Source organism: Diorhabda carinulata, chromosome 2, assembly GCF_026250575.1.
Source record: "Diorhabda carinulata isolate Delta chromosome 2, icDioCari1.1, whole genome shotgun sequence".
Lineage (NCBI taxonomy): Eukaryota > Metazoa > Arthropoda > Insecta > Coleoptera > Chrysomelidae > Diorhabda > Diorhabda carinulata.
The window spans coordinates 36777716-36800390 of NC_079461.1; the positions used below are offsets into that span (position 1 = coordinate 36777716).

The 22675-nt window shown below is 31.6% G+C and overlaps 2 protein-coding genes across 3 annotated transcripts in view; one reads left to right on the plus strand and one right to left on the minus strand.

The window, feature by feature from the left end:
* Positions 1–15028: 15028 nt before the first annotated feature.
* LOC130904014 (T-box transcription factor TBX20-like) overlaps positions 15029–22675 on the plus strand; it is a 52761-nt gene continuing 45114 nt past the window's right edge. The window contains exons 1-2 of the mRNA XM_057816505.1: positions 15029–15299; positions 16454–16790. Coding sequence (XP_057672488.1) covers positions 15143–15299; positions 16454–16790 — 494 coding nt within the window. The 5' untranslated portion in view covers positions 15029–15142. The remainder of the gene's footprint in view (positions 15300–16453; positions 16791–22675) is intronic.
* On the minus strand, positions 17120–19676 carry LOC130904015 (uncharacterized). Of its 2 annotated transcripts, XR_009060802.1 has the most exons (6): positions 19148–19676; positions 18588–18791; positions 18191–18499; positions 17808–18101; positions 17555–17726; positions 17120–17452 (listed from the first exon to the last, which is right to left on the minus strand). XR_009060802.1 is itself a non-coding variant. In XM_057816506.1 (5 exons), the coding sequence occupies exons 1-5, from the start codon at positions 19428–19430 to the stop codon at positions 17280–17282; spliced, it is 1263 nt and encodes a 420-aa protein (XP_057672489.1). In that variant the 5' UTR covers positions 19431–19676; the 3' UTR covers positions 17120–17279. The 2 variants fall into 2 exon arrangements, 1 of the variants encoding a protein (XP_057672489.1); XM_057816506.1 differs by lacking the exon at positions 17555–17726.

Below are 22675 nucleotides of genomic sequence, written 5' to 3' on the forward strand. Positions count from 1 at the left end.
TTATAGTATTTTTGTTGCCCGAGGGAGAATTGTCATAATGGAACATTTTCACTGTCGCAAATCGGTTAATGAAGTATCATTTTAAAACACTATCTATCTGATCAAAGAACTGACAACACTGCGAGCGATCTGAAACTTCCTCAATCCGAGTTTAAACGTGTACAAATTAATTTTTAAGAATAGCGTGTTGTTGAAGCAGAGAATCGGAATCTGGAGTAACTTCGGACAATCAACGATTGGGTTAAACTTCAAACAAATCGTCTAATGTAACTGTTGAATAAATTGCTTACTTAGAGCAATTGAGATTGTCGCTGGTACAAACCATTTTTGGAGATGTTGGACATCTATCTCGCTGGAGAAGACAAAAATTTTGACGTGTAAATGATAATTAGAATGATACGTAAACAGTTAAATCTAAACAATTACTGACAGACTATTTGATTTGTACTAAAAAAAAAAAAAAAGATAACCACCGCTGAGGAAGTCATTTGAAGAGTCCTTCTTTGGGTATCGAATATCCTTTAAAACGACGTCACTTTGGAACTGGAAAAAACATCTGTCCGACTTGATAAAAGCTATTTTAGACATTTAGATCAAGACATTCGGCGCTGCTACCAATTGTGATAGTAACTGGTGTAGGTATTTGTACCATCTTTGAAAGAGAAAACATCAGAAAAGAGAACGGATCTTTCACAAAATATAACAACGAATAAAGATTAGCCAGATGATGAGAACTTCAACTTGAAACCTTCGGAAGCGTCAAATAAGCATGTTCGAACTATTATATGATCAGAATCATTTCCACGTGAGGTTGAATTATCTCAATAGCTGATTGCGATGACACAAACAAACTTCCTTTTATTGTCACTTTTTATGTAACTTTAATCCTGTAACATCCTTGAATAGACCACAAAAAGGATTTAACCGTTTCCCATCTAGTCGACACTTATGATATACACCAAAGTTCACATTCAACTGTGACTTTCGATCGTAATAAAGAGAGCTTACGATTATAATAATCTCCAAGTTGTTCGGCCACCCACAATTCTTATTTGAATGGAGAACAAACTACTTGTATCGATAGCTTGCGACGAATAATCTGACCATGTTGCCAAATTGTATGTTATGTAATTAAAAATGGGGTTTTTTAAATTTTTATCTTCTAAATTTTTTTTAATCACTTGTATAACTGTGTGGTTTACTTCGTTGCAATTATACCAAGTCAGATTATTTTGTACTTTTCAGTCTTCTACGTTGATTTGCTGCATTAACCTGCGCCTGGCATGTCCAAGCAGCTTGTCCTTATGGGTCTCACTGTATCTAATACACCGTCATCTAAGAATTTCAATTTGAAATTTTTGATTGATGGTAAAATCGTTTTTTTTTCTGAATATTAATAACCGAACCTTGTATATCCGTATAAGTTTTAATATTGATTTATTGTGTACAAATAACTGTGATTTTCTACATAGAAAAAAAATTTATATGATGCAATTATTTATGATTAAATAATTAAGTGTTATACACGGTGGTGGAAAAAACTAATCAATTATTGTTGTAGTGATTAAATTCATGTTCAAATTTTAACAAAACTTATAGAACACCACCTATTTGCACGAAATGGATCCGGTAAAAAATTTTTTCTCTGTTAAAAATTCATATTTCAGAATGCGATGAAACTGGTTCATGAAATTGGTACTGAAACTTCATTATATCGACAGAACGTTTCTCGCTTTCCAAATTTTCACTTCCGGAGTCCAATTTGAACATTATAAATCCGGTGGGGCGCGTGAATCGTAAGATCGTTCGACGAGCGCACAAGAAAATTTGATCTTCCGAAGTGGGAAAACATACGAATTTTGAATAAACATTATCATTAAGAAAAGAAACGAAAAATCATCAGCAACATCTAAGATTTTTGATAGAAAAAAATTTTTTTACGAATAGAAATTTCAAACTAAATTCGTGGATTGGAGATACCTGCAAATGTGCGCTAGATGCACGTTGAGTTCGATGCAGCTGGGTTCATCAATTATCATTTAATCAACGATGAATTTAAAACTGGAGCGGACTATTTTTACAATTTCTAAATATTCAGAATATAATACAAGTTGTAAATTGACAACATCGCTCGATTCTTCTTCGTAGAGTCTCTCTAAATGGTTGGTTAAAAAAGATTCTCAAAAGGCTTTAGTCCTCCCCACGGTGTTGATGGCAATGATAAACAAGGTATTATCCAAAAACCTTCAGGTATCCGATGACATAAAAAATACTTGTTTATATTGCCATACACACACACATACTGTATGATTAATGACCATGGTCACAATGCTGAATAAGAATGGGATATATTCTAAAGCGTTACAAATTCTTTGGTTAACTGTATCTCGAAAGACTTGGATGCGTGTGGCGTGGCGAATTCTATGACAAAACAATTTGGTAAATGACTTGTTTAAACTTGAATTTTTGAAATTTTCATTACTATTTTGTATATATAATTCTCAAACAATCAGAACGTTCAATTTAGTTATATATATATATATATATATATATATATATACAGGATGATACGCATAAGAAGCGACACAAAACAGAGGCGTATAGGGGAGCTGAAAATATAACGATTGGGAGCAATTTACCTCAATTAATATCGAAATAAATTGATTCGTTTGAATTAATTTAGTGGTACTGTTCTTGGAGCTTCCTCAAATTTTATCGTACGAGAAGTACCGACCAAAATTACAGGTTATATTTTGACATTTCATACAAGCTAAAAAAAAATACAACTAAAGCTAAAACTCCAAATATGAACTGGCTAATCGGCAGACGATCGTAATTAACAATGGAGAATAAGATATTTATGTACAAAATCATCATAAAATCAATGAGAACATAAGGCATAGAGCTATGGGGTTGCAGTAAGCCATCAAACACCAAGATACAGCAAAATTTTAATTAATACTCCATGGTTTATAAACAACCACACATTACACACAGACCTCAGTATTCCAACCATCAACGAAGTTATTCAGACAATAAGAAACAAAAACCGCAACGAAAACCACCAAAATTCAAAGGTTTATACTGCTGGAATAGAGAAGATTGAAAAGACGTTGGCCACAAAACCTCTTAGAGTAACCTACGGAGATCCATCAGTGGATGGTGCCCGCCTCAAGTTGACACTTTAGAAGCTTACCAATGCTGGAATACTTGTCACAAGACGGTTTAATGATTCCTTATATAATACGCTGAAACATGGTTAGAAATTGCAAATTACCTACAGTCAAAGAAAGACAAAAACTATTCTGTTTGGTACGTTGCTGATATCGGCCTGGAAAGATGAAAAATTAGAAGATTTAGCATCCAGGTTTGTCGGAGAAATGTCAAAAGCAGTGTAAGGAAGTATGACAAGAAGACTAATCAGTACATAAGCAAATGATCATCCAAAAATTGTTGTAGAATGTAAAGGATGCTACAAAATACATCTTCGTATTAGAAGATGACAGATTGATTGGATTTGAAGCACGGCTTTTTCGCAAAAGAACTCATAAAACTTGCAGGAGAAACATTCAAATTCTGCTGATTTTTGTCCCAAAATTGCTATTTATTTAAAGTAACTTATTGTACTATCGAAGATGGAAAACCTTCAGGAGGGATAAACTGTCTTGGTTGCACAGAGAATTCGATTTTCTTCCAGATTCGTTTGGGTTTTGAGGGTTAAAGTTCAGTTATGCTGGATAGAAGTTATGGGCGCAAGTCTTTGTGTCGAAGCTAGTGGACAGCTAGCACACTAAAGTTCGATAGCTTAAACTTACTATATACAACGAAAGATTAAACTATTTCACGCGAGCTAAATCTCTGGAAACATCGCAACATCGATGAAATCTCGACGTTCGAGATCCGATTATTCGCTGTCTCGAAACACAATGAAAGTCTCGTCGATTCTAAACGCCTCGCCTGGGTTTATGTAAATATAAATAGATTTTCTCGCAAAGTTTATCAAGTATAACGGAGAGGATTTAATTTCATGTTATTAGGATATTAACAAGTTTACTTGTAATTTCCTGGGTCAGGTATCGGTTAGGGTCAGGGATTATCGTTTTTTGAAGACGTTTTTCCGGAGAAATGTTTACCAGTATTAAGTGTTTTCAAATGTTATTTGAATTTTTGGACAATTGAGTGTTAAAACATTAAAAAAAACTATAGAACAGTATTTTTTCTGTGGCAAATACGACAAAAGTTATTGAGATAAGTTGTTTAGAATCAACCACGCTTTAAAATCATGGGTAATTTATGATTTTTAATTATTATTTTACGAATGTAAGACTAAGATGCTATGGACAAATTGTAAACCAAACAATTTGTACTCTACTGAACTTTAATTAGTATTTAGACGAAGATTAGCTACAACAACACAATTTGAAACTTTCTACGGACAATATTGACGAAGATAAATGATGAATACTATTTTTTCACCGTTTTGTAGTAAAATATCAAATATAAATTGCGAAATTAGATTAGTAAGAAAAGTGTAATTATTTTATAATCAATTTTGGAAAATAGTGTGATGCATTACCATAAAAAGAAACTCATTTCTCGTGAATACCTATAAAAGGCGTATATTATGCACGTAGGTATGTTTGTTCTTTTTTGTAATTGGAACTTTTTAATATTTTCTTGCATATTCATTTACGCCTTTTAGTTTAAACGTTTCGCGGCGCTTTGTTCTGAGCTTATCTTGAAAGAAGTAATTAGTAATTCTACGTTTATTGGTTCTAATTAGAAAAGTCTTGTAAAAACTGGGTTTTATTTACTTTTTACTCAACTTTCGTTTTAATTATCATTTGACTGGAAACGTATAAAGATTTATTGTTATGATAGTATATATGCAAATTAGTCTAAAAATAATAGGTATGTATGTATATATGATAATAAAAAATACACAAGACGCAAAATTCTACGAGTAAAACAGATGAGGTGGTCTATTGCGAGACATGTAAAACCGCTGTACATACATATACCTGTGTTTTAACGAGTCTTCTTCCGCTTTTTTTGAACAGAAGCTTATTGTAGTTAAATGTTTTTAATTGTACATGCCTAAGATACCTATTATATCTATATGTATATGCAAAAGGTATGTTTTTTTTTGTTTATTATCTACATAAGTTTCGTTTTTTACCAATTACCCATATAAGATTTTACGATGGCCTAAGTATGTACCCTACCACTCTGGCTCTATCTTGGAAGCCGTTATTGGCCCGGATTTGATGGGATTCTGGGATTATAACAATGTCCTTCGCTTAGTTACCAAGCCTGGATCAGCCCTGGTTGCCTGGATGAACCCAAGAATGGTCTACAAGCCTGGATAAGGCTGGCTGCTTGGAAAAATAGAATTTTGTTAAAATTATAGTTTTTATTTATGCATTAATGTACATAAAAATATTAGTTAATTATAATAACACTTATAAAGAAATGACTATTTTTCATAACTTTAAATAGTTATTCAAAGTTCTGCCAAACCTGGCTGACTATAGGATGGCCGAGGCTAAGTTACCCAGACTAAAAACAGGCTTGGGCCATTATTGGTTTGCCAAGGCCGGATTTCCCAACGTTGGGTCAAGCCCAAGTCTGGGGGCTCATACATGGGTACCAAGTTTGTCGAGATATGAATTTTGAGTAGATTTTATATCGATATTTAAGATTTAAGAGCAATTTTTTTAATATCTATTAACATTAATATACTAATCATTTCGATTTAAGCTTACCTCATTTAAACTATTTTAATTCTAGATCTTTTTTAAGCCCATGAAAAACTTTTTTACCACAAATACATTCAATATCACGTTGTCTAGGAAACTGAAACTATATACGAGGATTGCTACTTAAGTTTTAAGATATGGCAACACTGATATGAATATGTCAAAATTGACATTGCCATGAGAAAGTTTGAAATTTTTAATGGTAACTCACTCAAAACGTGTTGTCATTCGAGTGTTTACAGAAACAACAATCGACTGTATGGACAAGCCAAATCCAACAATCTGTTGGATCTAAATTAACAGACAAATAGAAATTTGATAATATACTAATAATTAGTGTTATTTTTATCCAAATTGAGCTTCACCACTTGGTTGGAGATCTGTATTTAACAAAAAAACAGATTCGCTTGGCTCTTAACTGAAATATAAAAGCTATTGACGAGTGAAACTAGTATTTACGTGTTTACGAATTGTTTTAATTTTCTCATTATTTGGCGTCCTGTTTGACATTTCCGGTCTTATGAAGGTGTTTGGTCATTGTATAGGTACTTACGAAAGAAAACTATGAAAATCTGAAAATGCTATTATAAGATGAAATAGTCATTATTACAAAAAGAACTAAAATGTAAAAGCTCTCAGAGGCGAAAATTAAAGTTGGTATCTTTGTTGGCACTCAACTAAAAAAAATTATGAATTGTGGATATTCGTGAATGAGTTACAATGAAGAGAAAAAAGCCTGGATCAGTTTTAAGGCAGCAGTTCAAGGTTTTCTTGGAAACCATAGAGCTGAAAAATACGAAGAGCAGATCACTGACATAATCATGAATTTATTTTTCTATCATGAGATGTAGATGTAAAATAAATCATCTCTTTGTGGATTTTCTATGTTCTTTCATTGATTTTATACAAATTTAGATTGTATTTTTTGTTCTAATTCCTATTTCTAGGAATAAGAGCAATAAAAATAAGGGTAATTTTATACTTTTGCTCTAGAAAATCGAAAAATCATTCGATTCCGATGAATTTTTTTTTGAAAATCTTCGTTTTTACGGCGGATTTACGAAAAAAAAAATATGGCAAATATCTCATATGGAGATTTCATATAGTTTTATGAATTTAAATGCACTTCTTTGCATATAATCGTTCATAACTTTTTTACAAAACATCCAAAGCAATTCATTCATTTTTTTTGTTAATCTACACAAAAAACAAAGATTTTGGTGAAATTTTTTTGTTTTTATTCATTTTCTATGTCACTTAAAGATTTCTTGTGGTTTTCTGACTAAATCAATGTTCTAGAACATCGAAAAATCACTAGATTTCGATGAATTTTTTCGAAAATCTTCGTTTTTACGACGAATTTATGTGAAAAAATATAGGAAATATCATTTCTGACTTTAAATGTGACGCATTTCTTCGCATATAATCCGTTCATAACTTTTTTACAAAACATCCAAAGCAATTCATTCATTTTTTTTGTTAATCTACACAAAAAACAAAGATTTTGGGGAAATTTCTTTGTTTTTATTCATTTTCTATGTCACTTAAAGATTTCTTGTGGTTTTCTGACTAAATCAATGTTCTAGAACATCGAAAAATCACTAGATTTCGATGAATTTTTTCGAAAATCTTCGTTTTTACGACGAATTTATGTGAAAAAATATAGGAAATATCATTTCTGACTTTAAATGTGACGCATTTCTTCGCATATAATCCGTTCATAACTTTTTTACAAAACATCCAAAGCAATTCATTCATTTTTTTTGTTAATCTACACAAAAAACAAAGATTTTGGGGAAATTTCTTTGTTTTTATTCATTTTCTATGTCACTTAAAGATTTCTTGTGGTTTTCTGACTAAATCAATGTTCTAGAACATCGAAAAATCACTAGATTTCGATGAATTTTTTCGAAAATCTTCGTTTTTACGACGAATTTATGTGAAAAAATATAGGAAATATCATTTCTGACTTTAAATGTGACGCATTTCTTCGCATATAATCCGTTCATAACTTTTTTACAAAACATCCAAAGCAATTCATTCATTTTTTTTGTTAATCTACACAAAAAACAAAGATTTTGGGGAAATTTCTTTGTTTTTATTCATTTTCTATGTCACTTAAAGATTTCTTGTGGTTTTCTGACTAAATCAATGTTCTAGAACATCGAAAAATCACTAGATTTCGATGAATTTTTTCGAAAATCTTCGTTTTTACGACGAATTTATGTGAAAAAATATAGGAAATATCATTTCTGACTTTAAATGTGACGCATTTCTTCGCATATAATCCGTTCATAACTTTTTTACAAAACATCCAAAGCAATTCATTCATTTTTTTTGTTAATCTACACAAAAAACAAAGATTTTGGGGAAATTTCTTTGTTTTTATTCATTTTCTATGTCACTTAAAGATTTCTTGTGGTTTTCTGACTAAATCAATGTTCTAGAACATCGAAAAATCACTAGATTTCGATGAATTTTTTCGAAAATCTTCGTTTTTACGACGAATTTATGTGAAAAAATATAGGAAATATCATTTCTGACTTTAAATGTGACGCATTTCTTCGCATATAATCCGTTCATAACTTTTTTACAAAACATCCAAAGCAATTCATTCATTTTTTTTGTTAATCTACACAAAAAACAAAGATTTTGGGGAAATTTCTTTGTTTTTATTCATTTTCTATGTCACTTAAAGATTTCTTGTGGTTTTCTGACTAAATCAATGTTCTAGAACATCGAAAAATCACTAGATTTCGATGAATTTTTTCGAAAATCTTCGTTTTTACGACGAATTTATGTGAAAAAATATAGGAAATATCATTTCTGACTTTAAATGTGACGCATTTCTTCGCATATAATCCGTTCATAACTTTTTTACAAAACATCCAAAGCAATTCATTCATTTTTTTTGTTAATCTACACAAAAAACAAAGATTTTGGGGAAATTTCTTTGTTTTTATTCATTTTCTATGTCACTTAAAGATTTCTTGTGGTTTTCTGACTAAATCAATGTTCTAGAACATCGAAAAATCACTAGATTTCGATGAATTTTTTCGAAAATCTTCGTTTTTACGACGAATTTATGTGAAAAAATATAGGAAATATCATTTCTGACTTTAAATGTGACGCACTTCTTCGCATATAATCCGTTCATAACTTTTTTACAAAGCATCAAACGCAGTTCGTATTTTTTTATTGTTAATCTACACAAAAAACAAACATTTTGGAGCAAAAAAATTGAAAAATGTTTGTTTATTCATTTTTTATCTGTAACCATAGTAAGATACCATTTTTTTAATAGTGAAAATTTTCAATTTTTCAAAATTAACTTTTAATATTGTACACTCGATTACAATAAGTGATTTTAAGAATGTTTTTGTGCATATAACTTTAATGATTAATTAATAAAAAAGATACAAACGATTATATGTGAGAAAAGGTCAATTTTTAGAGAAATTATTATTATTTTTAATTGTAAAAACCTTATAAATCAACATTTTTTTATAAATTATTTTCAAATTTGTTCTTTTTTTTATGTAGATTACTAAAAAAATATGAAAACTTCATTTGATTAATTAGAAAAGAGTTATCAACAATTATTGGTGAACATTTAAAGTCCTGAAATGAATACAAGTTTTAATTTTTCCCATAATTTTTATCGTAAATCCTCCGTAAAAACGAAGATTTTCAAAAATAGAAAATTCATAGAAATCGGAGCATAAAATTAGCAAAAAAAGTAGGTAACGTATAATCCGCACGCAAAAATGTTGTAGACCAGTGTATAACTATAACAGATAGGTATTCCGATATTAATTAATATGGAATTGAACGTATCAGAAAACCAGTTAACTATCTCCATCTGTTACGATGGCACGATATCTATTTATCTATGAGAACACACAAAACATCCGAATCCGCAAACAGCAAAACATTTTAATAATGCAAAACAGGCTTATCTTCCATCTAGATCGCTTGACCAATCTAAGGACACAGTTTCAAAGTTTACGTTAGTGTTATTGCTCGATTCTGTCAAAAACAGACTGCCGCCTCCTGATCTACATATAAGCATTACGCCAATAAAACTTATTTGTGGACGATTTTGCTGGGAACCGAATTGAGTAATGGATAGAGATGAGAGAGACAAGGTTCTGTTTTGCGTATAATGTTGCGGTCAAACTCCGTATAATTTTCTCGTATAAAACATAGGGGAGATCTTACGGATATTATTCTGAACGGTTATAGTACATGCAGTTTTATATAGCCGGTGCAATCTTGCTACTATTTTGATTTATTTCGATATATTGGTATCTGATTTCGAACGTTTGGGGTTTTTTAATGCTGGAAGAAAAACGAAAGGTCGATCAGATGTTGTTAATCATCCAAGTTTATTCAGGAAATTGATTGGGATCGTTATTGTTGCATTTAGAACGGTAAATATCTCATAAGATGCGTATCTTTATAACTGTATCATTGAATAATCGTTTTAGTAGCACTCTAACTACAGGGTAGCTTGAACATTCTGTTTTAAATAAAGTTTTACATATATTAATACCTAACCTAACCTAACCTAACAACAGGGAGTGTGTAGATTCTGTTTTGAATCAAGTTTGACGTATATTAATACCTGACTTAATCTAACCTAACCTCACCTAACCTTACTTAACCTAACATAACCTAACATAACAAACAGAGAGTGTGAAGATTCTCTTTGAATCAAGTTTTACGTATACTGTTTTACGTATACTATTTTAACGTTTATTTTTTTCTTACTATTCATTGAATCAAATATTTAATCGTACACTTTAGAAGTGATTCATTTCGAATTCTTTAAATTATTCCAAAGGATTATTTCTCATTGTTGTTGTGAAATGCCTTACAAAAAAAAATTCACACATTTGAAGCGATGTAAAAACGAAAATCGTATTAAAAGCCCTTTCCGAGTCAATAATTGGCGATGCTTTACTAAAGATGCGTTTGTTATTTTACTGAATAAGTTGCAAATGTATCCTGAACAAAATATAAGGTCACACAAAACATGAAAGGGTAATATTCGTAAAAGAAAAGCTTTTGTAGACTCCAGATGAAAAGGAGACGCAGTTTTAGATCAAGAGTTAACAACGATATCGATAATAGTGATAAGAAATTATATAAATTGTAGTTTGGAGGTGGCTCTAAACAAGGATGTGATACTGTGGTTAAAAATAAAGCAACCTCAATATTAATATATAAAAGTTTGCTTCCCTGGAATCAAAAACATTATTATAAGCTTAACTAATAATATTAAACATTATTTTGTTATTTTTTCATCTTCGTTGTTTGTTTTTGAGATAATCCGCAATCCGCGACTCAACTTTGATTTGAAGTTTGAAAAACTTGAATATTCCAACACCTTCTGAAAGTTAAAACGTTTTGGTTATACAAAAATTCTGATATTTTTAGCGGGGATCGTCGTATAGTAGTTTCAATGCGAATTTAGTTAAGGGTCAAATACAAATAATCATTTTGGTATAAACGTAATCTTCTATCAGCTACATACACTTTTCTTATGAATGTTTTAAGTTCGATACCCTTTTTATAATAAGAATCGTCAAGGTCTTTTAGATCTTTGACCACCAAGTCATTTTTTCAAGTACGGGAACAGAAAATAATCCTAGGGAGCTAAATCTGGCGTATGAAGTAGCAATTCAAACTTCAATTTATTCATTTTGGCCATTGCGATAACGTGTGTTTAAGGTGGTGCTGCGTTTTGATCTTCTCAGTCAAATGCCTTCGATTTTGCTTGATTTTTTAGTTAAAACGTTGCAATTAGTTTGCAGGATACTCGCCGTTGATAGTTTTCCCTTTATCAAGATAATCAATTGAAATTATCCCACGTACATCTGAAAAAACCGACGCCATGACCTTGCCTACAGATGGAACGTTCTTTGTCTTCTTTGTATCCGATTCTCCTTCCATTATTTTGATTGTTCTTTTGTTTTGGGTGTGAAGCGATGGATCCACGTTTCATCCATGAGTCGTCAACTCATTTGAAGGTATCGCATCACATAACGATGACCAATTTTTCCAGTTTTCACAAATTGATGGCAGCTCGTGTTTACGATAAATGAAAGAATCCCTAAATCAGCTAAAGACGTCTGCAGTTGGCCAATCTACAGTGTTCCATCTCCATTTTCAGTTATTCGCTGTTTTCGATTCCTTTATGAAAAGGCGCGTTAGTATTTATACCAAACCATGGATAATTTTCAAGTTACCATCGACGAATACGTCCAGAGAGTATTTTTATTGAAAATATATAATATAATTTTATTATTTCATTTTATAGACACGAGGACCGTGCGAATCGACTAAAAAACCCGAACCAGGTGTATTGCCTCTTCTTAATAAACCAAACAAACATTGTTATACATTTAAAAAGAATTATCTGTAGTATAAATCTGACCCTATATATATACGGTGACAGAGTTTACATTGCAACTTTAGATTTGTTAACAATTGCTGTTGAGAAAACCTCATAAATTTCATCCTATTTATTGCTGACATCTATTAGAAGAGAAGGCTTCCAGCCCACCGTGGTAGTTTAGAAAAAGACCAGGCCCTTTCTCTTTTTCTGAAAACTAGAACGCCCTGTGTTTTTGTTATTTATATAAGGGACTTATTGTGACTGAGACCACAGAAAGAATATGACTTTAATTGACCGTTAAGGGTGATTTTGAAGTGTCTTTGACACCCCGGGGTCGCTTACTGTTTTTCCCTAACATGAAATACGATATATGCTTCAAGGCTTTTCAACTAGTAGATATATAGATCATTAAGAAGTTCATTCATACCTACTCGTAGATAAGATTATTCATTTTTCAAAACAACTGCCCTCTTCATAACGTCTACGGGGGGTGTGCGTATTCAAATTGAATCTATAATAAATTCCACCACTTTATAATAATTGATTTGGTAACGTAAAAATTTTAAAAATAAATAAAAAGTAATAAATAAATCGATAAAAGGAATTATTTTTTTTTTTTAAATATTTAGTCTTTTTCTTCGTTTGAATTTCCTTAGGTTAGATAGGAAATAAATGAAACGATGCAAGGAGAAGATCGAGTTGAAGTGAGAAATAGAAACTGAAAAACAAACTAAATGCATGTGATTCGATAATAATAAAGGAGGAGTTTAAGAAAAGTGCGAAAATTAAGCTAGAATCATAAAAAAAATAATATTAGTCGAGGAAATAAGAAATAGAAACATATTTGGATAAAACGTATTGGAAAATCTGTTAAATGAATCACTCTGTATTATACGACTTGTCGTCCATTTTTTATGAGTAAATTAAACCAACGATGCTAGAAGAATAAAGTCGATTCACAATAGCATTCGTATTAATCTAAATTGTTTCATTGTTAGTCAATCTTTTTGATAATTTAGTTGGTCATTGTTCCTGGAGTTTTTGAAACAAAAATTTTCACAATAGAGCACCCCATTTCTATATGCTTCCTTCCGTATTTCTTATTCTGGTTACTGTTTGACGGACAGTTACAATAGACGTGACATATCTGAAAGGTTTTGTGAGAAGACGTAATATGATATCTTATGAGAGTTGCTTTGTGCGAAATGACGAATCCGTAACTGCTGTTCAGCCAGATTTCCACCGTCAGTTTAATATCCAAGTGTCTCAATCAATTTTGAAGAAAAAACCACCGGGTCCTCAACGAACTTCTAACACTCCGGAGAACATTGACCAAGATTTCCAGCAACGATTACAATTTTGTCGACAAACGCTTACCATTTTTGAAGGAAATGAAAATTTGATATTGAGTGAAGAAGTCCATTCTCATTTGGAGCATTTAAAGACGACAATTCGTCGACTCGTCACCCAGATTGATGTAGACATGCTGCAAAGAATTGAGGCCAGTTTCCGTTTCCAAAATGGACATAATTTTTCGTAAGTAGTCCCATGAATGACCCTGTAGATAAAATATAAAGTAAACACAAGAAATAAACAATACAAATAGTAGAATAAGTTGAATAAGACATCAAATTAATAATCTTCTTAATCCATTTCTACATAAACTTGTTGTAAGCATCGGTTGGGTTTCGTTTTCGGAATTATTTTTAATTGCTTCAATAAACTTATGGCGCATTCCCTTCAGCGAATTTTGAGTTTAGAAAAGAGTAAAAGTCACAGGGATCGAAATCTGGCGGCTGCTTTAGTGCTTAGCCGAAAAATCAATCACAATTGTGCTAGAATGTGACGGCGCATTGTAGGGGTGTAGAATTAATGGCAGTAGGTACAAAATCGTCTCAAAGAAGTAAATTTCTATACTTTGGATTGACCATTTTTTTCATTCCTATAGGTAATTTACTCCACGCAATACGAAAACTAACCTAACCTAACTTGTTGATAATGAACGTTTAGAAGAAGCTAATTTAAACAAATACGAAAATCACTGGATGATTTTTTTATGATTTTAAAAGGTTCTTATTGAAGTAGAATGCTTGGAATAGCAGCTTTTGGTAATGAAACACCATCGGAGAAAATTTTTTACGATTGGTTTGCAGAATTTCGTTTTGGTGGAGCGTCTGTCAGTGATGAATGACGAAAAGATACAACAGGATTAAGAGAAGATCCGTAGCCTGAAATAATACTAAGTACTGATTTTTCCTGATTTGACATAAAGCATGTCAAACAAGGTTCCTGAGTTCCAGAGTAAAAAAACAATATTTCAGAATTGGTTTGAGGTACCTATATATACCTCGAGGGAGAATATTTCAAACAAATTCGACCCTCGTATTAGGATTGTTTTTATTATCAATTAATTAATCGAATATTTTGAAAAAGATTATGGCTATTCGACCCAAACTCTTCGGAAAGCTGCTAGCATGTGCTACAGAAACAAGTCAATTCAAATGAAATCGTTATAATGAACAAGAGAGGTATTTTGGTAATTAACACGTACGAACACTACCAACAACAGGATCATTCCCCGTACATTGGACAAGACAAGGCTGTACATTTTATGACAACTGGGATAATAGGCAGCCATAGCCGGATTACGCTCGCCCCCAATGACCGGTGGGTGGCCCTCGCAAGTGATATCAAGTGGTCTGTCTACGTAGCATGTCGCCACTGTTACCACAATTCCCTGATTGATAGCTCCAGTCACGCGAAACTGATACCAGACCACACGCATCGCCACGCCTTTCCGTAGCCCCACCCCTTCGATTCGCCCCACCTTCTGTTCGGCGGAGCGAGTGACGTTAGTCTGAGTCTGATTGTTAGTATCTGAGTGGGCAGCAGTTGTAATGGACATGTGTAAATATCAACATTGACGGTTGGTTGTGGTGATATCTTTTTATTATTGTGACTTGTGTGACTGTGTTTTGTGATGTTGCTCGGAGTTATGCCCGAAGATAGCGTCCCTGGGGGACTTCTCGTACCCACCGCTAAAAGCCAGAGGGCTACGGACTTCTCTATAGCCGCTATAATGGCCAGAGGTGCTTCGCCGCCGGATAGTGTCGGCGCCAGGGAACTTCAAACCGACGGTAAGTGTTCGTTCGTAAATATGTAAAAATGAACGCGTTGTTCGCGAACGAAATCATTCCAAAATCAGGTTCAAACAAAAAGAATTTAATTTGGTATTAAAATCGATCTAAATACTTCAAAATATCACTATTCCTACTGGATTTGATATAGATAAAGTAAAAGATTGATATTTATTTAGGTCGGCGATGATATAAACTTCATACGAAACGGCAAATTTAAATATCAAGTTTATTGCAGGTAATTTTGGATTCGTTTATCCAATAAACTGTCAATAAGACAATTATTTAAAACGATTCACACGCAAACTGATTGATAGTTTAATTTTCAAAAAATTATAATGAAAAGGATTTTCGGCAAGTTCTAGTATAGTTTTCAGCTATTTCTGAATATATCTTGTAATTCTGTACAAATATGCTTTGACCAGTTCTTAGGTACATCTCTTTTACTATTCTTTAGGCCATAAATTATTTAATTAAAGCATTATTATTAGTCTAGGATAAGCAGAAATCAATTTACTTAATGTAATGTTTTTTGAAAATCAAATTTTGAAATCGTATGTATAAATACTGTCTATCAAATACGTAGAATGTATATAAAGTTTTAAATTCCATTATTCCATTAATTTTAAATGGTTAAAAAAATTTTTTAAAATGGGTGCAAACAATAAAAAGATGATATTAACGTAGGACTATCATTTCCTACGCCACTGCTTCGCTTTACAGTGACGTGCATTGGGATTTACATTATATCAAACATATTATTTAACATTATCATATGTTTCATTATAAAAAAATAATCTTTAACCTCCTTAATAACATTTTAAACGACCATAATTTCTCAATAATATCATCTGTAATTCTATTGGGAATTGAATCTGTATAAAAACCATTAATATTAATTTTTTTCATATAATAATAAACACAAAGTATAAAAATTTCAAAATTTTCACCACAAAAAAGTCTAGCGACGTCAAAATTCCATCTAATTTAGTTAATAAAATGAAATTTTTGACCGGTTTCGGACATTTTGAGTCTCGTCAGCCCAACATAAAACTTCGTTTTTTCTTTTTAAAATAAATTTCATTAAAATAATTGAAATTTGGCTGAAAATCGTCAATGTACTAAAGGTTGAAAGTTTAACTATTATTTTGCAGATAGACTTTCGCGCTTGAGCTCGCCAGACCTGGACGATCGTCTCGAAGATGACGACGTCGAAGTGGACGTCGAGGAATGTTCGGACAGTGAATCTACTCGAATGATTAAACCGAAAATTTCAAGACAAAGTCCTGCAATATCCGATTGCGGTTCCGAAGTGGCAGATTTAGATCGAGAATCGCCAGATATAATATCAGAAAAAACACCACCGAAACCACCGAAAATTCTATGTAATTGCGAAGAATTATTAAACGTAGAATGTCATCTAGAAACCAAAGACCTTTGGGATAAATTTCACGATCTCGGAACTGAAATGATCATAACAAAAACCGGGAGGTAAGTGAAAGCGATCGTATTCAAAATCAATATTTATTTTCCCCTATAATCAATTCCCGACTAGAATTTTGGGAGGGGTTCAGCTAGGGCCCTCACGAGGCTAGCCACACTGCCTCGTGGGGACCTCATGATGCTGCCTCATAGGGCGCACAAAGGGTATATAACGCCTTGCCTCATTCGTGCATCATTATGTATACCGCATGTGGACCTCATAAGGAAAATTAACTGTTACCCTATTTGAAAATTTTCAGGGAAATTAACCGAATTTCATTGGCAACATTAAAAATAATGTATTTTAAAATATATATAGATATATCAATTACAAACAATACATTCATAGTCATTACAATCTTAAAATACAATAAGTAATAAAGAACTATTTTTTAAATCAAACTTTCAGAATACAATATAATGCACGGGATAAACTACATAATGTATATTTTACTTTATATAAAAAAGTTACGCAATTAAGAATACTAATCTGAAATACTAGTCTAAATGCTCATTGTCTATTTCACTATTAGCTTCAGCAGGTTTCTTGGAACGAGCAGTTCGTCCACCGTCCCAGTCTTTACAATTATGTAGAGCTGAAGCCATAGCATCAAGAATATTTTGGTCTGGGACATCTTCGCCTGGTTTCGAAAAAACTTTTCTGAGCGTCGCTAAAAAGAAAACATTAATTTAGGACAATTATAAATATTAAATACAATATTTATTAATTATTTGTATTCATTTTGTGAAACTTGAACATTAATTTCACTAACCTTTTATAACTTTAAAAAGACATGTATCCTTGAATACATGTGATTTTTTTTTTGAAGTCTTAACTGGAGCGAACATGAGACCTACATCGCGAGATATACAATATCTTAATAATTCGCCAAAATTCCTAGTTATGGGTAAGCGTCTATTGACTTTTTGAAGTAATTTCCGAACCTAAACGTATAATTCAATATTCGGTAAGTATTCAAATCGTTAATATTATAATAAAAACTTTTTTTAAACATGAATACTTACGAATTTTTTTGTGAAAATTCTTATCTTTTTCAAGTTTTTCATCGAACTGATCAAAATCTATTTTTGTTTTACATGGAAGTTTTATTTCAGCATTTTCATCATCACTATCGACTTCAATATCTGTGTTATTGATATTATTCTTTGTTAATTGATGCTGAATCTCAATAATTTTTCCACTTAACTGTCCAATTTGTAAAGATAATGAATTATATTGACTATTGAGTTTAGTGAATTTCTCCGATATTTCATTTGAAAAAGTCTTAAAGCGGGCATCAATCATACGATATAACTTTTCTGTAACATAAGAAAAGAATATACTTCGTTTCCCAAATGTTGATAATTATAATTAATAATGCGGTTTCTATTCATCTTTCAATACCTACCAAATTGGTCACCTTCGATTTTTTCAATTGAATGTTGGTTTGTTGACGAGCATAATAATACTGGTTGACAATTCTTATCTAGCTTTTCCATTACATTAGGTGTTTGTGGATTATTTTCATCAATTTTTAAATTCGAATCAGATGTACTGGACGAAGATATGCGAGATCTTTTGATATTTTTTCTGGTAATGATTTTCTTTTTTTTTGATCTAGATGCATCGTAACAATGTTCTTCGTCTGAGTCTGTGGAAGAATAATATCTATCTTGTTTATCTTCTTCTGTTGGTAACTTTTGCGATGATGGCTGAGCTAAAAATTTAAAATATATCATCACCTTTTCGTACTTACAAATATATGTTTTCCAAGTAACAAAATCTATATTTTCATCATAAATTACCTCTATTCACACGTGTTTTTTCACCTAAATCGATGTTGATTTCATTTAACATCTTCAAAGATTCATCTCTGAATGTTTTTCTATTTTTAAAAAAATGCACATCATTAGCAGCCTTTACTTTAGCTGTCTCTTCATTTTGTGTAGAATAAGCAAATGGCTTATATTCCAATTGGATAGCCAATTCATTAGCTTCTTCAAACGTTCCTGAATATTAGAATAATGTACTTAATAAAAAAAATCAATAAAAAATGATAACTGAAAAAAATAGAATTTTAGAACAAAGGAGTTTTTTTGTAATTGTTGCGAAAAAGTTTTTTTTCATTTAAATAATAATTACAGTATTGAAAACTATTTTTTATCACTAAAAATAATATAGTAATCATAATATCATGTTAGACATTGACATTAAAAGTTTTTTTAAGCTAGAAATATTTTTTTAATTGAGGTTGTTAGAAAAATGAATCCAACACAAGAAACATACCTTTGTTCTATTTATCTTATTTTCTCAGAGTATATAAATTCGAGATGAAATTAATCAATCGAATAATTTCACAACTTACGAGCTCTTCCTCGGATGTCTACTGAATAAACTGGCCAATCATTTATCGGTTGTTCACAATTCTGTACCATTTTTGATAACGTATCCGATCGCTTTACATCGTATGGTGGAGGCATAAATTTGCACTTGATTGTGTCTGTTTTTTCATCATAAAAAATCCAAGACGATGGCACTATGTCAATATCTTTTTTTTTTTTCTTACCAACAAAAACAACTAGTCTATACTTATAATCTGCAACCACTTCTGATACATCATCATTTGATGTACTATTATCAGTACTCATGGTGATTATTTTTCGAGAATATATCAACTATTTTAATTATATCACTATTTATTAACCTACAATAATTATATGGTTAAGAGTATACACGAACGACTGAACTATATGTACTATGTACACTATGTGTACCTGAGCATGCGCAATACGATGTACATAAACGATATACTTTATGCAATACGTTCTAAAATATTGCAATTTCGTAAGGTAAATCCGATAAGACAACGATTAACAATTATTACAATTCATGAACAATTGTACTATTAACAATTAGTAGTAGTAGTAGTAGTAGTAAAGTAACAATTGTGACAAGTTTAATTTTACCAAAAATAGTATATTTGATATTTGTCAAATCGAGCCCTCATGGGGTAGACGAGGGGATTGCCCATCTCTTTAAAATACCATATATGTGTTAGGTTTACCCTATAATATCCTTATGGGAAACTCATACGGCATACCTCACTTCAATATTTATAATTTTTTCCGTGAGGTGCTCATGAGGAAGTTGCGGGGAAATCCCTCAATCGGCATGCCCCCCATTTGCCACATGAGGCCCACACGCTATATAAGGCATGCCCCCTCATAAATTCTAGTCGGGTTGTAATATAACAAGGGAATTATGGAGTTGAAGGGTGTATTACATCCCTGAAACATCCCCTTTTCTCGAAACCTCATATAGAGAAGGGGAAGGGAACAATATTGGCGGAGTTAATACACATCGGAGTTTGGAATTATGAGGCTTGTAATGATTATTGAATTGAGATAAAGGTTATCTTCCTATATTGTCATGTGGGTCAATAATACGATAATCTAATTAATATTTACATAAATATTCATACAATCTCAATAAGTAGTATTTGTTCTCAATTATTAAAACATTTTGGCGAGTCCATCAACTAAATTTCTAATGGCACCATTACGTATTCATGATAATATTTATCTATAATATTGACAAGTAATGACAGTTCAATTGTCATATGTCAAAATCAGCTGATGCCGTTTAAATATGGCCGCCGTGGAGTAAACAAGTTATTTGTTGGATTTTAGACCTTTTTGTTTCCAATTTTATTTCGAAATGGCTTCTTAACGAGTTACTACTTAAAGAGTTATGAAATTTACTTCTGGAAACGTAGCTTTGTTGGTTTTTTTTTCCTATTATGCGGGGTGTGGCTAACTGGGGAATAAAGTCTGAAAAACAACAGGTGTAACTTTACAACCTTGAAAAATTAGATAAATTTGAACGCAACAGTGGGAATTAACTTACAAAATTACAAAAAAAAACAGTTTCCGTTGTAATAATTTCATTGAAACAAATCTAAAAAGTATCTATGAAGTCTTCTTAACAACATAAAACCAAAAAACAATAGAAAACAACCAAACAACTAGAAAAATAAAACAAGAAAAGCTAAAGAAAAAGTCGATTGTTTACCCCACGGCCATCATTTTGACGTAGATCAGCTGTTTTCTTAGAGCGTCCAATTGTTCAATATGTCAAAAGTCTGGAAAATTATGTGAGACTTCAAGGCAGCAGATCATCAGTTATCTTCTGACCAAAAAGAAATATTTTATCAATTTTACGAACGAGCTAAATTCCATGAAAATTGTAGATTTATGGTCAATACACCTTTGATCAAAATGGACTTTAAGGTGAATTGGAATTACCAGAATTGTAAATGCACCAAACAAAAAGTTGGCAAGAGTAGTTTCCATAACCCAATCATCACCACACAAAGCACTTGATCGATTTGAACAGTTCGTATTTATAATTCTTCATTGTGGGAATATGAAGAAGAAGGGATAGGATCCACAGCTCTGATACTTTTATATCGAAATTATTAACAGGAACTTCTTTAACTGAAGACGATGGTGTTGATGGAATCGTGGAATGTGAAGATCTAAAATGAAGTTATGTTATCAAGGTTTACGTGTCGTCTGTCACCGAAAAAGCAACGCTGAAGAAGAAGACTTGTGGTTGGTATAGAAGCAGTTCATTGAAATTGAACTCGCAACAATAATAACGTGTCGGTTCAGAACTTTTCCTTAACCAAGTTCACTTTAATCGGTATTTAGTTTCCAATGAATGCGATATTGAAATGTAGATCTACTCCAAGTAGATGTTTCCTTATGGTTTAATGAGACGTGTCAAGTTTTGTCTAAAATATTCTTTCTTATAGTAAACAATTTCTTGGACTAATTCTATTTTGTATCTAAATTTTTTTGATGATTTGACTAATGTTTTTACCTCTGAAAAAGTTAACTTTGTATACTTATTATAATTCAAGTTATTAGATAGCAACCACCCGCAGAGAATGAATTTTTTAATATTTATCTTTTGAAAAAATGTCGGACGATTACATGTATACCAACTAATTCACTATTTCAACGCATTCTTCAACTCTTTTGTTGACAGCAACTCAAACATGAAATTTTTCTTTGATCTGTAACCCATCAACCTGAATTGGAATAGTGCCTCCTTAAGAATTCCAAAATAGGCCAATACAAAAGATGATGTAGTTCTAACTGAATTTCAATATTAATTTGAGTTAATTTGAGTCAATTTGAGTTCGTGGTAGGTAGTAAAATGTCAATGACACATTCTAGACTTTCATGTAGTTAATAATTATAAACATTAGGGCATGTTTTCATTTTTATTTATATATTATATTATAAATGGTAATTAAATTGTTTTAATAAGCAAAAATGTACCAAAACCGAATCGAACTAGTTTGAAAATCATTACCTCATAGCCCACCATCTTTTATTTAAAATGCGGAAATGACAGTGAGGCAATCACAAAACAAATCATAACCTTAAAAAATACTTTCTACCTCTAAAAACAGACCTAATTTACTTTCTTTATTCTTCACTACGATGGTATCATTGAATAAAAAAAAATTAGAAATGAAATCATCTTCCAACAGTTAGTTTATTCGCCATTCCGATCAAGTAAACGTACTACCAACTGTCAAAAACTAATAAATACCTAATACTTAACGAATGTTGATAATGCTGGCAGGAAATGATTATTGTTCATGGGACAAATATTGAGTTAACATAAGACGATTATTCAATAACTTATGATCCTATATCGAGATAAATTTTGAAATAGACAAATCATAGTTTTTTTTTCAAAAACTTTTTAATATAATTTAATAGAAAGTTATTACCAACATTTTCAGCCTTGATGATGTTCTTTCGGAAAAGTCGAATTCGATTAGGTTTAATCTAAAAACCTTCTAGTTATTTATCAA